This window comes from Aureococcus anophagefferens (genome assembly GCF_000186865.1).
Source record: "Aureococcus anophagefferens unplaced genomic scaffold AURANscaffold_3, whole genome shotgun sequence".
NCBI lineage: Eukaryota > Pelagophyceae > Pelagomonadales > Pelagomonadaceae > Aureococcus > Aureococcus anophagefferens.
This window is the reverse complement of record NW_008705563.1, coordinates 982,975-999,130: the sequence shown is the minus strand read 5'-3', so window position 1 is coordinate 999,130 and position 16,156 is coordinate 982,975. Positions and strand designations below refer to the sequence as shown.

General features: G+C 68.9%; 2 protein-coding genes across 2 annotated transcripts in view; both read right to left on the bottom strand.

Moving 5' to 3' along the window:
• Nucleotides 1–7,321: 7,321 nt before the first annotated feature.
• AURANDRAFT_11830 (hypothetical protein) lies at nt 7,322–8,527 on the bottom strand (the record flags this gene model as incomplete). The annotated part of the gene is made up of 2 exons (XM_009035422.1): nt 7,322–7,600; nt 8,186–8,527. Coding segments are annotated over 2 exons (621 nt in total), but the record flags the coding sequence as incomplete, so codon positions are not given.
• Nucleotides 8,528–15,243: 6,716 nt separating this feature from the next.
• Nucleotides 15,244–16,156, bottom strand: part of AURANDRAFT_52464 (hypothetical protein) — a gene marked incomplete at both ends in the record, with an annotated part of 1,365 nt that continues 452 nt past the window's right edge. The window contains one exon of the mRNA XM_009035421.1: nt 15,244–16,082. Within this exon, the coding sequence (XP_009033669.1) occupies nt 15,299–16,082 (784 nt within the window). The remainder of the gene's footprint in view (nt 16,083–16,156) is intronic.

The window sequence follows — 16,156 nt, the reverse complement described above, 5'->3', positions numbered from 1 at the left end:
GCTCTAGAGGCCGCCTTGCGCTTCCGCTCCGCCTCCTCGCGCGCCTTCCGCCGCCGCTCGTCCTCCTCCCGCTTCCGCCGCTCGTCCTCGAGGCGCTTGCGCTCGCGCTCCTCCGCGGCGAGGCGCGCGGCCTCGGCCTCCTCGGCCTTGCGCCGCCGCTCCGCCTCCTCCTTCTCGCGCCGCCGCCGCTCCGCGTCCTCGAGCGCCTTCTTGCGCTTCGCGGCCTCCTCGGCCTTGCGCTTCGCCTCCTCCTCCTCGAGGCGCTTCCGCCGCGCGTCGTCCTCGGCCTTTTGCTTGCGCCGCGCGTCGGCGTCGAGCTCCTTGGCGTGGCGGCTCGGGTTGTGCCACCACTGCACCAAGAGTTCGACGGAGCCCTCGGCGCCGTCGCCCTCGAGCTTCCGCCAGCGCTGGTCCACCTTCTGGTCCTTGGCCAGGGGCGTCAGGTCGATCTTGAAGGAGCCCATGGGGTCGGCCTTCGACAGCGCGTCGCTGTCCTCGCAGGCGACCTCGAGCGTCGCGCCGTCGCCGACGTCCTCGACGCGGAGCGGTTTCACGAACTGCTCCTTCCAGACGGGGTTCAGCGTCGCCTTGCAGGCCTTGGTCTGGAAGGGCTTGAGCTGGTTGGCGCCGCCGTGGTGGACCTCGAACGTGAGGCGCGGGTCCGACGCGCCGCCCTTGGAGAAGACGTTCTTGTCTTTGATGGCCAACCGTCGCCCGCGGAACGCGGCGACGCGGAGCTCGTTGGGGCTCTCCGTCGGCGTCGGCGCGTCGCGGTCGAACGGGTCCCAGTCGAGGTCGGGGTTGTAGCGCCAGAGCACGACGAGCTCCACGTCGCCGTGGACGTCCTTGGACGTCTTCTTCGGGTCCAGCGAATCCGTCGACGCGAGGTCGAACCACTTGCGGCAGATCTTCATGTCCGCGAGCGGCGCGAGGTCCAGGGGCGCGATGCTGCCCATGAAGTCGGCGGAAGTGATCTCGTCGACGTCGTCGACGAGGCAGTGGAGCGTCGGCGGGCCGTCGCCGTCGCCGCCCGCGGACAGCGGCACCTTCCAGACCTCGCGCCATCGCGGGTTCAGCGTCTTTTTCAGGGACTTCGTCTTGTGGACGAAGGTCTCGTCCTTTTCGACAGATGAGCCGCCCGTGACCGTCAGCGTCGCGCGGGGGTCCGACGTGCCGCCCTTGGAGAGCAGGTTGTGGTCCTTGATGGCGAGGTTCCGGCCCTGGCTCACGGCGACGCAGAGCTCGTTCGGCGCCTTGCCCCGCCACTTTTCTTCTACTTCTTCAAAGGGGTCGTAGGCCAGGTCCGGGTTGTGGTACCACTGGACGATGAGCTCGATCTCGCCGGACCCGCCCTCGAGCGCGTACCACTGCTTGGAGATCTTGTGGTCCTTGAGCGGTTCGATATCCACCGCGAAGTGGCCCATGGGGTCGCTCTTCGACAGGTCGTCGTGGTCCAGGCACGCGACCGTCAATTTCGGCACGGGCTCGCCGGGAATGAGAGGCAGCGGCTGGAGGAAGATCTCGCGCCAGACGGGGTCCAGCGACTTCTTGACGACGCCGGACGCGAACTTGACGGCCGTCCCCTCGAGCGCGAAATTCACGAAGGGGTCGCTGGAGCCGCCCTTGGAGAGCAGGTTCTTATCCATGACCGCCAGCTCGCGGCCCTGGCTCAACCCGATGCGCAGCTCGTTGGGCGGCTTGCCCGGGAACTTGTCCTTGGCGCTGAACGGCCGCCAGTCGTTCGCGGGGCTGTGGCGCCACTGGATGACCAGCAAGATGGCGCCGTCGCCGCCGTCCAGCGCGAACCATTTTTTGGTTGGCTGGCCCTTGGCCTCGGCGAAGGGCCCGAGGTCGACGGTGACGGAGCCCATGGGGTCCGCCTTGGACAGCTGGTCGTAGTCCGCGACGTCGAGTTGCAGCGTCGGCGCAAGCCCCGACGACGGCGGGCTCGCGGCCCAGACGAACTGCTCGTTCCAGACGGGCTCGAGGGTCTTCGTCTTGACGTGGGTCTTGCGTTTTATGGTCGAGCAGCTCAGGGCGAGGGTGACCATGGGGTCCGACGACCCGCCCTTCGAGAGCAGGTTCTTATCCATGATCTTCAACCCGCGGCCCCGCGCGACGGCGACGCGCAGCTCGTTGGGCTCCTCGTCGGGATACTCCACGGGTTCGTCGAACCTGCGCGCGAAAGACGGGTGAGTCGCGGAGATCAACACGCTTCGGGAGAGACGGTTCCGATCGTCGGCGGCGTGGCAGATCGCCGCCGGAGGCGGCCTTCGTCGGCGGCGGCAGGTGGTGGTGGTCTTGGCGCCCCTCGTGGCCAGCGAGGAGGCGGCCATTTCGGGCACCGCGCCGCCGCGCCTCGGCGCGCAGCCGCGTCCGCCGGGCGTCCCGGCCCAGAGCCGCGCGCGCCGGGCGTCCGCGGAGAGCAAGTAGTGCCGCGCCGCGCACCCGGGCGTCCCCGCCCGGACCGCGCCGCCGCCGAATAAACCCGTCGATCGAAGTCGTATCTCTCGCCTCGCCTCTCGTAATACACTCGTCGGACGCCGGGAAATGCGGATCGTAGTCGAGGTCCGGATTATAGCGCCACTGCAGCACGAGCTCCACGTCGCCGGAGACGTCGGACTTGGACGCGCCTTTCTCGAGGACGTACCACGACCGCGAGATGCTCCGATCCGTCGCGAGGGACGCGAGGGGCACCGTGAACTCGCCCATGTGGTTGTCGCTCATCGCCACGGTGTCGACGTCGTCGAGCTGGACCCGGAGTTCCGGCGCGGGGAAGCCGTCGCCCATGAGCGGCAGCGGAAACGCGAACGTCTCCTTCCAGAGCGGCTCCAGCGTCTTATTCTTGCACGTCGACTTGGCATGTTGCTCGCTGCCGACGATGGAGAGCGTCGCCCGCGGGTCGCTGCTGCCGCCCTTGGAGAGCAGGTTCTTGTCGCGGATGCACAGGTCGCGCGCGCGGAAGAGGCCGACGCGCAATTCGTTCGGCTCCTTGTCCTTCTGCTTATCCTCGGAGAAGGGCTCGAAGGCGAGGGCCGGGTCGTGGCGCCACTGGACGATGAGCTCGACGTGGCCGCTGACGTCGCCCTTCTTCCCCTCCGCCGGCTTCAGCTCGTACCACTTCCGCGAGATCTTCTGGTCCTTGAACGGCGCCAGATCGATCGTCGCGCGGCCCATGAAGTCGGCCGCGGAGATCTCGTCCCAGTCCTCGCAGTCGACCTGGAGCGTCAGCGATCCCTCCTTCGGCGGGCAGACGGCCTTGGCGAACTGCTCGTGCCACGACGGGTCCAGGCTATTCTTCTTGACGTGCGTCTTGAACGCCTTGAGCGTCGCCATCTCCGGGATCGTGAACCGCAGGAACGGGTCGCTGCTCCCGCCCGCCGAGAGTAGATTCTTGTCGGCGATGGCCAGGCCCAGCGCCTGGACGGCGGCGATGCGTAGCTCGTTGGGCTCCTTGCCGGCGTAGTCCTCGTTTTCCGCGGAGAACCTGCGCGCGAAAGACGGGTGAGTCGCGGATATCAACACGTTTCGGGAGAGACGGTTCCGATCGAAGTAGTATCTCTCGCCTCTCGTAATACACTCGTCAGACGCTGGGAAATGCGGATCGTAATCGAGGTCCGGATTATACCGCCACTGAAGAACGAGCTCGACCTCGCCCGAGATGTTGTCGCTCTTGCCGCCGGCCTTATCTAATGTATACCACTGCTTCGTCACCTTGTGGTCCTTGAGGGGCTCGAGGGGCACGGCCACGGAGCCCATGAAGTCCGCGGACGTGATCTCGTCGACGTCCTCGCAGACGCAGAGCAGCTCCCACGTCGTGCCCTCGGGCCCCGTCGGCAGGGGCACCTCGAAGACCTCCTTGTACGACGGCTCCAGCGTCTTCTTCTGGCACGTCGACACGGCCTTCAAATGGGTGCCCGCCACGGAGAACGTGAACCGCGGGTCGCTCGAGCCCCCCTTGGATAGGAGGTTCTTGTCCTTGATGGCCAGGTCCCGCGCGCGGCTCAGGCCGATGCGCAGCTCGTTGGGCGGCTTGTCCGGGTGCGAGTCGTCGCCAGGGAACGGGTCGAATGCGGTCACCGGATTATGCCACCACTGCACCGCGAGTTCGATATGTCCCGAGATGTCGCCGTTCTTCTTCCCTTCGAGCGGCCCCAGCGCGTGCCAGCTGCGTTGGATCTTGTGGTCCTTGTAGGCCTCGAGGTCCAGCGTGAAGCCGCCCATGAAGTCGCACTTGACGCCGCCGAGGTCCACGTCCTCGCACGTCAGCGTCAGCGTCGGCGACCCCGCCGCGGGCACCTCGAGCGCGTGGACGAACTGCTCGTGCCAGACGGGCTCCAGGCACTTCGTGATGCTCTTGCTCTTGAAGGGCTTCTTGACGCCGTCGACCGCGATGACGCAGCGCGGGTCCGACGAGCCGCCAGCGCTTAGCAAGTTTTTGTCGTGGATCGCGAGGCCCGTCCCGCGAATCAGCGCGATGCGCAGCTCGTTGGGCGCCTCGTCCGGGTGCTCGTCGACGAAGTCGCCGAACCTGCGCGCGAAAGACGGGCGAGTCGCGGATATCAACACGTTTCGGGAGAGACGGCTCGTCGGACACCGGATTCCGACGGCGAGAAGTCGAGCCGGGGATTGTAGCGCCACTGGAGCACGAGTTCGACGTCGCCCGAGATGTTGTCGGACTTGTCCTTCTCGCCCTTGGCCAACTTGCCCCAGATGCGCCGGACCTTGCGGTCCTGGAGCGGGCCGAGGTCGACGCTGAACTCGCCCATGGAGTCCGCGCTCGTGACCTCGTCGACGTCCTCGCAGTGGCCCACGAGCCGCGGCGGCTCCGGCGTCGGGCCCCGGGGCAGCGGCAGCACGAGCACCTCCTTCCAGACGGGGTCGAGCGTCTTCTTCTTGCAGGCCGACACGGCCTTGAGGTGCGTGCCGGGGACCGTGAACGTCACGCGCGGGTCCGACGAGCCGCCCTTCGAGAGGAGGTTCTTATCCTTGATGGCCAGGCCCGTGGCCTGGAACAGGCCGATGCGCAGCTCGTTGGGCTCCTTGCCCGCGTGCTCCGCCGCGTCGTCGTCGTCGAATCTGCGCGCGAAAGACGGGTGAGTCGCGGATATCAAAACGTTTCGGGAGAGACGGTTCCGATCGAAGTAGTATCTCTCGCCTCTCGTAATACACTCGTCGGACGCCGGGTTTCGACGGCGAGAAGTCGCGCGCCGGGTCGTAGCGCCAGCACACCACGACGCAGACCTCGCCGGCGACGTTCTCGGACTTGCCCTCCGCGGGCACGAGAGGCAGCAGTCGCCGAGGGGCACGCGCGCCTCGCCCATGTGGTCCGGCGCGCTGATCTCGTCCCAGTCGAGGCACGTGACGACGAGCTCCGGCGGCGGCGACCCCTCCGGGCGCTCCGCGGAGAACGGCAGCGTGAACTGCTCCTTCCACACGGGGTCGAGCGTCTGCTTCTTCACCTTGGTCTTCCGCGTCACCGTCGTGCCCGCGACGGACAGCTCGACGAAGGGGTCGCTCGAGTTCTTCGTGACGAGGTTCTTATCCTTGATCGCTAAATTCCGCGCCTTGAAGACGCCGACGCAGAGCTCGTTCGGCGGCTTGCCCGAGTCGTCGACGTCCGGGAACGCGTCGAAGTCGAGCTTCTCGTCGTAGTACCACTGGAGCACCAATTCGACGTCGCCCGAGATGTTGTCCGACTTGTGCTTGTCGCTCTTGCCCAGCGCGTACCACTTCTTCGTGACCTTCTGGTCCGGCAGGTCCGCCAGGGGCACCAAAAACTCCCCCATGAAGTCCGCGCTCGTCAATTCGTCGACGTCCTCGCAGACGCAGCGGAGCGACGCGGACGCGTCGTCGACCTCGAGCTCGAGCACCTCGCGCCAGCTCGGGTTCAGCGTCTTCTTCTGCGTCGCGCTCTTGACTTTGGTGGACGCCGTCGTCTCCGCCGCGTAGACGATGTCGAAGACGCAGCGCGGGTCGCTGCTGCCCTCGCCGTATAGTAAAGCCTTGTCCTTGACGGCGAGGTCGCGGCCCGAGCCGAGGCCGATGCGGAGCGCGTTCGGCGCCTTCCCGGGCGTGCCGTCGGAGTCCTTGAACCTGCGCGCGAAAGACGGGTGAGTCGCGGATATCGAAACGTTTCGGGAGAGACGGTTCCGATCGAAGTAGTATCTCTCGCCTCTCGTAATACACTCGTCGGACGCCGTTTTGAGTGCGGCTCGAAATCCAAAGCCGGGTTCCACCGCCACTGGACGATGAGCTCCACCTCGCCCGAGACGTTGTGCGTCTTCTTGCCGTCGCTCAGGTCCAGGAGGTACCAGCTCCGGAGCGGCTTCGTCGACGGGTCCGCGAGCCAGGGGCCGAGGTCCACCGCGCACTGGCCCATGAAGTCGCGGCTCGTGACCTCGTCCCAGTCCTCCATGACGACGGTCAGGCTCGGCGCCTCCCCCGCGTCGGACGCGCCCAGCGGCTTGGCGAAGGCCTGCTGCCAGACGGGGTTCAGCGTCTTCCGTAAGACCGTCGACTCGAACTTGAGGTCGCCGATCTCGAAGCGCGCCACGGGGTCCGACGAGCCGCCCGTCCCGAGCAGGGCCTTATCCTTGATCGCCAGGCGCCGCGCCTGGACGAGGGCGACGCGCAGCTCGTTGGGCGTCTTGCCCGCGGGGATCGGCTCGTCCGGGACGTCGTCGAACGGCGAAAACTGCAGCTCCTTGTTGAAGCGCCACTGGACGATGAGTTCGAGCTCGCCCGTGACGTTCGACGAGGCTTTCGATTTCGTATCCTCGGCGTCGGCCTGGAGCGGGAACCACTTGCGGAGGCGCTTGTGGTCCTTGAGCGGCGTCAGTTCGACCTTCACGCGGCCCATGAAGTCCGCGGCGGACATGGCGTCGACGTCCTCGAGGATGACGTCGAGGAACGGCGGGTTCTCGTGCTCGCTGCCCGGCGTGTAGGGCATGGCGAAGACCTCGCACCACCGCGGATTCAAAGACTTCTCTTTCGTCGTCGACTGGCACTCGAGTTCCGTGCCGGACACCTTGAACGTCGCGCGCGGGTCGCTCGTGCCGCCCTTTGATAGGAGGTTCTTGTCTTTGATGGCGAGGTCGCGGCCGGCGACCAAGGCGACCCGTAGCTCGTTGGGCGCTTCGTCGGGGTGGTCGTCCGGCTCTAAAAACGGATCGAAGTCCAAAGCCGGGTTGTACCACCACTGCGCGATGATCTCGACGTCGCCCGTGACGTTGTCGCTCTTGCCTTCCTCCGGCAGGAGCGCGTGCCAGACGCGCGCGGCCTTCTTCGTCGCCTTCAACTCCTCGACGTTGATCGCGCACCGGCCCATGAAATCCGGCGACGACACCTCGTCGTGGTCGTACACCGTGACATCGACGACGGGGTTGTCCTGCTCGGCGTCCTGCTTGAGCGGCACCTGGAAGATCTCGCGCCAGACGGGCTGCAGCGTCTTCTTCTTGATCGACGACTTGAACGGCTTCGCGGCGTAGTCGCCGCCCGTCACCTCGAACTTGACGAAGGGGTCGCTGCTCCCGCCCTTGGATAGGAGATTCTTGTCTTTGATGGCGAGGCCCCGGCCCTGGACCAAGGCCAAGCGCAGCTCGTTGGGCGCCTTGTCCGCGTAGAGCGCGTCCTTGTCCGCGCCGAGCTCGTCGTCCGGGAACGGGTCGAAGTCGTGCGCCGGATTATAGTGCCACTGCAGCACGATGTCCAGGTCGCCGGCGATGTTCGACGACGTCTTCGCGTCGCTCTTCGCCTGCAGCGCGTGCCAGGCCCGCGAGCGCTTGTGGTCCAGAAGCGGGTCGAGCTCGATCTGGACGCGGCCCATGAAGTCCGCGGACGTCAATTCGTCGACGTCCTCGCAGGTCACCGTCAGAAAGGGCGGCTGCGAATCCTCGGGCCCCCGCGTGTAGGGCAACACGAAGATCTCCTTCCACCGCGGGTTCAGCGTCTTCTTCTTGCAGGTCGACGTCGCCTTCAGCTCCGTGCCGTCGACCGTGAAGATCACGCGCGGGTCGCTGGACCCGCCGGACCCGAAGAGGTCCTTATCCTTGATGGCGAGGTTCCGGCCCTGGGCGAGGCCGATGCGCAGCTCGTTGGACGGCTTCTCCGGGAACACGTCCTCCTCCAGAAACGGGTCGAAGTCGAGCGCTTCGTTGTACGTCCAATACAGCACGAGCTCCACCTCGCCGCAGACGTTCGAGCTCTTGTGCTTGCCCTCGGCGTCGGCCTGGAGCGGGTGCCAGGCGCGCGTGCGCTGCTTCTTCAGGGGCTCCAGGGGGATGTTGAGCTCGCCCATGAAGTCCGCGCTCGTGAGCTCGTCGACGTCCTCGATCGTGACCTCCAAAATGGGCCCGTTGGCGCCGAAGTCGATCTTCGTCTCGCCCTCCATGTACTCGCCCTCCGGCAGCTCGAGGGAGAACGTCTCGCGCCAGGACGGGTCCAGCGACTTCTTGATCGTCTTCGATTTGCACTTCAGGCGCTTCGTCCCCGTGATCTGGAACCGCGCGCGCGGGTCGCTGGACCCGGCGCCGAAGAGCACGGCCTTATCCTTGATCGCCAGGTTGCGGCCGCGGACGAGGGCGATGCGTAGCTCGTTGCAGGGCTTGTCCGCGAAGGCCGGGTTGACCTGTGCCGAAGTCAATTACTGGTTGTTGGACGGCTGATTTTTGGACGAATCGATTGCTCTTCTCGAAGCAAAGCCGAAGTTGCGTCGAAACTGTCGCGTACGCTCACATTGAAGTCCGGTTAAATGTTTGACATTGAAGTCGAGTTGAAAAATTCCGCACGGGCGTCGACGGCCTCGTCCGCCCACGGATCGAAGTCGAGGGCCGGGTTGTAGTGCCACTGGGTCACGATCTCCAGCTCGCCCGTGACGTTGCTCGAGCCGCCGTCGGCGCTCACGAGCTCGTGCCAGTCGCGCGACCGCGCGCGGCTCTCGCCCAGGGGCGCGAGCGCGACGTCGGCCTGCCCCATGAAGTCCGCGGACGTGAGCTCGTCGATGTCCTCGCAGATGCAGCGCAGCACCCAGGGCGGCTCGCCCTCCTGGGGCGGCAGCAGGTCGAAGCCGTAGGTCTCGTTCCAGGACGGGCTCAGGCTCTTCGACACCGTCTTGCTCTTCCAGGGCTTGAGGGGCTCCGCGGCGCCCTTGACGCCGCCCTCGCGGATGACCTTGAAGGTGACGCGCGGGTCCGAGGACCCCTGGCCCCAGAGCACGGGCTTGTCCTTGACGCTCAGGTCGCGGCCGCGCACCAGAGCCACCCGGAGCTCGTTCGGCGGCCGCTCCGGGTTCCCGGGCAGCGGCGCGTCGTCGACCCACGGATCGAACTCGAGTTCGGGGTTGAAACGCCACTGCACGGCGACGTGGAGCTCGCCCGTGACGTTCGAGGAGGCTTTCCCGTCCGGGTCCGGCGCGAGCGCGCGCCAGGAAGCGTCGACCGTCGGGCGGTCCGCGATCAACGCCTCCAAGGCGATGTCGAGCTGGCCCATGAAGTCCGCGCTCGTCAGCTCGTCGACGTCCTCGCAGATGCAGCGCAGGAGGGGCGGGCTCCAGTTTTTGGTCGCCGCGAGGTCGTCCTCCTTCGGCGGGCGGAGCTCGCGCGCGAAGACCTCGCGCCAGATGGGATCCAGGGTCTTCTTCCGCGTCGACGACTTCCACGTGCGCTCCTTCTCCTGCTTCTTCCGCCGCTTCGGGTCCTCCTCGACGGCGCCGCCCAGGAGCACGAAGCGCACGCGCGGGTCGCTCGACCCGCCGCTCGAGAGGAGGTTCTTGTCTTTGATCGCGAGGCCCCGGCCGCGGAAGAGCGCGACGCGGACCTCGTTCGGCGGCTTGTCCGCGTGCGCGTCGTCGGCGTCGCAGAAGGGCCGGAAGTCGAGTTCGACGTTGTAGCGCCACTGGCAGCAGAGCATGACCGCGCCGAGCGACCCGTCGCCGCCCGCGCGCTGACTCTTCTCGCCGAGCGGGTACCACGCGGTCACGGGCTTGTGCTTCGCCTCGAGGAGCGTCGCCAGGGGCACGCAGGCGAGGCCGAGGAAGTCGTCGGAGCCGATGAGGTCGTGGTCGTAGACGTGGAAGTCGACGTGCTCGGGCGCGTCCTCCGTCGCCGTGCCCGAGCTTTGGGCCCCCTTCGAGCCGCCCGCGAGGTCGAAGGCGAAGGTCTCGTTCCAGACGGGCGCCAGCGTCTTCTTCTTCGTCTTCGTCTTCCCGCCCTTGTGCTGCTTGAGCTCGACCTTGACGTAGGGGTCCGACGTCTTGCCGACGGACGAGAACGGCACGGCCGCGTCCATGGCCTTGAGGTCGCGCGCGCGGCACACGGCCACCCGGAGCTCGTTGGGGTCCCGGTCCTCGTGCTCCGCCAGCGTCGGGCCATCCAGGAAGAAGGGCCGGTCCTCGCTGGGGTCGTTGGCCGCGTCGTAGACCATCTTCAGCGCGAGCTGCACTTGCCCCCGGTCCGCCGCGGGCTCGCCCTTCTTGTCGCAGAGCGGGTACCAGGTCGGCGGCGCGGCGCCGTCGGCCTCGACGGCCGGGAGGGCCGCGGGCGCGACGCTGCACTTGCCGAGGAAGTCGGACGTCAGCGCGTCCTTGTCTTCCACGAGCACGGTCAACGACGGGAGCGCGCGCGCCTTCCCCGGCGACGACGGGTCCTTCTTCTTGTCCTTGGGCAGGGGCACGGCGAGCTCGAAGGACTCCATCCACACGGGCTCTAAATTCTTCTTGATCACCTTTCGTCTTCACGGGCTTGCCGTCGCCGAAGGTCAGGGTGACGAACGGGTCCGAGGACCCGCCGCCGCCGAAGGTGTTCTTGTCGGCGATCTTGAGCTGCCGCGCGCGCACGACGGCGACGAGCAGCGTGTTCGGCTCGCCCGTCGGCGCGCCCGAGGACTCGTCCTCCTGGGGCTCGTCGACGAACCAGCGCGCCTTGTCCGCCGCGAGCGCGGCGTCCGCGTTCGCGTCGCCGGTGCCCGCCGTGAGCACGAACTTGACCTCGAGGTCGCCGGCGGCGGCGATGGACGACCGGCCCTTCTTCTCTTTCTCCGTCGCCAGCGGCAGGAGCTTGAGCCACATCGGCGCGCCCTGGCCGTCGGGCCCGAGATCCGGCTGGAGGTCCCAGTGGCCCTGGAGGTCGACGGAGCAGACGCCCAGGGGCTTGGCCTTGCCGCTGCCGATGCCCATGACGCCCGCGTTCCAGTCGAAGACCTGGAACTGGAGGCACTGGAGCGGCGCGTCGTCGAAGACGAAGGCCTCGTCGGCGAAGCGCGGCGCGAGCGTCTTCTTCACGACGTTCGTCTTGCGCGCCTTGTCGTGGGGCTTCTTGAGGGCCTTGCCCGTCGCCGTCTCGACGAGCTGCACGGACACGAAGGGGTCCGACGTGCCGCTCTTGTCCGCGGCCGCGAGCCCGCGAGCGCCCAGCACCTTGACGGCGAGGCGGCCCGTCGTCCAGGGCGGCGCGCCGCCGGCGGGCGCCGCGGGCGCGGGCGCGGACGGCGCCGCGGGCTTCGCCGGCGACGGCGGCGCGGCCGGCGGCTCGGACTCGGGCGCGGGCGCCGCGGGCTCCGGCTCCGCGGCGGGCTCGGGCGTCGCCGCGGGCGGCTCGGCCTCGGGCTCCGGCTCCGGCTCCGGCTCCGGCTCGTCCTTCTTCTTCTTGAAGAAGGACTTTGGGCTCGAGATCTTCCCGAACAGGCCCATGGCTGCCGCGGCGCGGGCGCGCTCTGCTTATGCGGCGAGACTGGCGCGACGCGCGACCGCTGCGGCGCAAACGAGCGCGACGCGCTGCAACAGCGGCGGCCAAGGTTACTGCCGCGGACGCTGCGCCTCGCGCGGTGCCGGAACCGGCGGCTCAGTTCAAATGGCAGCCCATAGCTCGCAGAGCCTAGCCGGCCAACAGTAGCCGCGTGCAAGTTGAAAGTCAACGCAAACCTCACAGATGCGACGCAGCCCTTACGCGCCGCAGTCGACGTTCCTTGCCGCCAGTCGTCGCGCGCCATGGCCGCCGACGCCGCGCCGGAGAAGGGCAAGTGGCTCAAGCACAGCACGGAGGCCTTCGAGGCCGTGCGCCAGAGCCTGGAGGTCGCCCTGCCGCTCGAGTGGTCCGTCAAGGAGCTCGAGGTCTGGGAGATCGAGGGGCTGCCCGACATCCCGCCGATCCTCGGCTCGCAGCTGACGCTCGAGTGCTTCGTCCACTCCGGCGAGCTCGGCGGGTCGAACGCGCTCTTCGACGTCTGCGCGCGCGGCTTCGCCGTGCCCGACGGCGGCCTGGAGTTCACGCACGGCGCGCTCGGCGCGGGCGCGGTGTCGCGCCTCGGCTCCGAGACGCTCTGCGTGCTCTGCGACGTCGTCGTCGGCCGGTCCGCCGTGCTCGAGGACGAGCATGGGGGCGGGCCCGCGGCGCTGCCCAGCGGCTACGACAGCGTCTACCTGCCTAAAGACGGCGCCGAGGGCGCCGCGGGCCGCGCGCCCGGTGACGGCGCCGGCGCCGCGTACGAGCACACCTACGTCGTCTTCGAGTCGCGGCGCGTGCGGCCCAAGTACGTCGCCCACTTCGTCGCCGGCGCCGGCGGCGCCGGCGCCGCGGGCGACGAGCCCGGCGACTCGCTCGACCGCCTCGAGTTCTTCGACCGCGCGCTCAACGCGCCCGTGTCCGTGCGCGACAAGATGACGGGCTCCCACTCCTTCGGCGACAAGGCGACGCACGCCCTCGTGTCCCTCGACGACGCCTACGACGAGGCCGTCGACGCCGCGGCCGCGCTCGGCGACGACGCGGCGCTCGGCGGCCGCCGCGCGTCCGTCGTCGACCGCCTCGCGCTCGTCGACGCGAAGCTGCGCGAGGTGAACGTCAACTTCGCGGACTGCGAGGAGAAGATCTACGCGTCGCTCCAGCGGGCGCTCCTCGAGCTCCAGGAGAAGACGCGCGACCGCGTGTCGAGCCTCCTGTCCGTCGAGCTCGAGCTCCGGCGCCAGCTCGGCGAGCTCGACGCGGGCGCCGCGCGGCTCCGGCGCAACGCGACGCTCGCGGCGCGCACGGCGGGCGACAAGGCGCGCTTCGTGCGGTCCCTGGGCGCCTACAAGAAGTCCGCGGAGAAGCTCAAGGTCGGCGACGACGCCGCGTCTTCGCTCGGCGCGATCCGCGGCGTCAAGCCGGACCTCCACGTCGTCGGCGGCGTCTCCGTCGTCGGCGACGACGAGGTCGGCGGCCTCGACGGCATCGCCAAGCTCCCGCGGAACCGCGTCGCGGACGACGGCGCGCGCGCGCCGGGCACGCGCGCGGCGCGCCTCGGCGGCTCGGGCTCCGCGTCGGCGCTCAAGCGGCCCGACGAGTTCGCGCTCCTCGTGCGCAAGTACAAGGCCCACTCCCTCAAGGCCCTCGCGGACCGGAAGAAGAAGCAGCTCGCCGTCGCCGTGGAAGCGAACGACGTCTTCTCCGTTTCCACGTTAGCGCGCGGCGGCGACGGCGCGTCCCTCTACCTCGCGCTCCCCTTCACGACGTCGCCCCCGGCCACGCGGCTCCTCTACACGTCGACGGCCAACGGCCGCGACGTGCCCGACATCCTCCGCGCCTTAGCGGACGCGCCGCCGTCGCCGACGGTCTTCGTCGCGCGCGCGGGCGAGTTCGTCTTCGGCGCCTACGTCTCCGAGACCTTCAAGACCGACGGCGCGCCCTTCGGGTCGCCGCGCGCCTTCCTCTTCTCCCTGACGCTCGACCTCAAGCTGCCCTACCACGGCGCGACCGCGCTCGTCTCCGCGGTCGAGGGCGCCAAGGTCAAGAAGCACGGCTCCATCACCGCGACGGACGCGAAGATCTCCTTCGGCGCGTCGGACTTCGTCATCGACGAGTCCCTGTCGACCTGCGCGTCGACGCTCGAGGGGTCCTTCGGCGTGGGCCTCGACGACGACGCCGCGGCGTCGCTCCTCGCGGGCGCGGCGACCTTCGCCGTGGACCACCTCGAGATCTGGAGCGCGACGTCCTAGGGTGCGGGCGCGCAGCGCCGCCCCGGCGCGGGGCTGACGATTCTCTTAACTTGGATCTTGGACGCGGGCCCTACGCGAGGGGGTCGAAGGACTTGACCGTGACCTTCGCGGGCGGCGCCGGCGGGCAGGCGACGTCGACGGCGTCGCCCTGGGCGAGCTCCGCCTGCCACTTGACGATCGCGGCCTCGGGCCAGTCGACGAAGACGACGGCCTCGGGCGCGGCGCCGTCGACGACCGCGGCCGAGTCCGAGACGACCGCGGCGAAGCCGAGGTAGCAGAGGCCGACGCGGTGCTTGGCGGCGGCGGCGTAGGCGTCCGTGGCGGCCTTGAAGTGGCGCGCGGCGGCGTCCTCGCGCGCGTCCGACGACTTGCGCCGCCGCGCGGCCTTGGCCGCGAAGCGGAGGCCCTTGAGGTCGCTGAACCAGAGGCTCTCGGCGCCGCGTTTAGCGAAGGCCGCGAGGTCCACGAAGAGCACGAGCTCGCGCAGCAGGTTCGCGCCCGCGAAGGCGCGCGCCTCCGCCGTCTCGCCGCCCGCGACGGCGCCGACGTCGACGCGGCGGTCGAAGACCCAGAGCCCCGCGGCCTCGCGGTGCCCCGGGGCCGCGAGGAAGGGCCGGAGTTTGGCCTCGCGCCAGGCGCGCATGGCCGGCGACGCGCCGCCGTCGTCGAGCTGCGGGCTGCAGAGCGCCTTGTGGCCGCGCTTCCAGTGCTCGCGCTGGCAGTCGCGGCCGCAGTACCAGCTCCGGCGGCAGCGGCCGCAGCTGCTCAGCGCCGGCTTGTTGCAGCCGGCGTTGTCGCAGTAGATGGTCGTCGCCGGGAGGAGCGGCTGAGGGTTTGAGGGAGTCGGCGGGCTCGTCGTGGGCGTCGTCTGGCCCGCGTCGACGCAGGCCTTGCAGCGGCGGCCCGCGCCGGCGGCCCACTGCGTCTTGCTAAAGGCCGTCGCCGGCTGCCGCGTGTCGCAGGCGCCGCACTGGCGCTCGAGCTCGAGCGCGACCATATTGCAGTGTGAGCGTCGGCGACGGCGCGTGCCAACGCGAGCTTGCAACACGTAGTGAAGGATGGGTGGCTCGAACGTGAGATCGACGTCGATGGATACGCCAACATGTCGTCAACATCAAGGAAACATGAGTGTTGAAGATTTTGACCATAAGCCCAGCCACCAGTGCTCAGCCATCCAGCCACCAGTGCTAAGCCATCCGCGTCGCCGCTTTCGCGGCCGTCGAAACCGGCATCGTCGCGTCGACGAGCGCCGCGCCGTCCGGGATCCGCCCGCCGCGATCGAGGGCAGGTTTTTAAGGGGGCGGCGGGGAGCTTGGCGCGGGGGCCGCGCGCTCAGTTTTGGCGCTCGACGATGTACTTGGCGATGGCGATGAGGGGCACGGCCTTCTCGCCGTAGGGCGCGAGGCTGTCGATGGCCTCGCTGTAGAGGCGGTCGGCCTCGGCGCGCGCGCCGTCGAGGCCCATGAGCTTGGGGTAGGTCGTCTTGTCCGTGTCCTCGTCCTTGCCCGCGGTCTTGCCGAGCATCTCGGACGTCGCCGTGACGTCGAGGATGTCGTCGGCGACCTGGAAGGCGATGCCGATGTCGTTCGCGTACGTCTCGCACTGCCGGACGTCATCTTTCGCCGCGCCCGCGAGCACCGCGCCGGCGGCGACGGACACCTCCAGCAGCTTGGCCGTCTTGTGCGTGTGGATCCACGTGAGCTCCTCGAGGGACACGCCGGACTTGGCCTCGCACTCCAAATCCATGACCTGGCCGCCCGCGAGCCCGACGGCGCCCACGGCCTCGCCGAGGCGGCGGATCGTCTCGACGATGCGCTCCGCGGGGATGCCCTCGGCCGTCGACCCGACGGCGCAGTGCTCGAAGGACGTGGACAGCAGCGCGTCGCCCGCGAGGATCGCGACGTCGTCGCCGTAGATGACGTGGTTCGTCGGCATGCCGCGCCGCAGGTCGTCGTTGTCCATCGCGGGCAGGTCGTCGTGGATGAGCGACATGGTGTGGATCATCTCGATGGCCACGGCCGTCGGCATGGCCATGGCCTCCGTGCCGCCGAACATCTCGCACGCCGCGATGCACATGACGGGCCGGACGCGCTTGCCCCCGGCGAGCAGCGAGTACCTGTTGGGGGGGGGGGCGCCTCGGGTTCGGCTCGGCGCGCGCGCGGCGGGGGGGGGGGCGGGCGGCGGCCCACC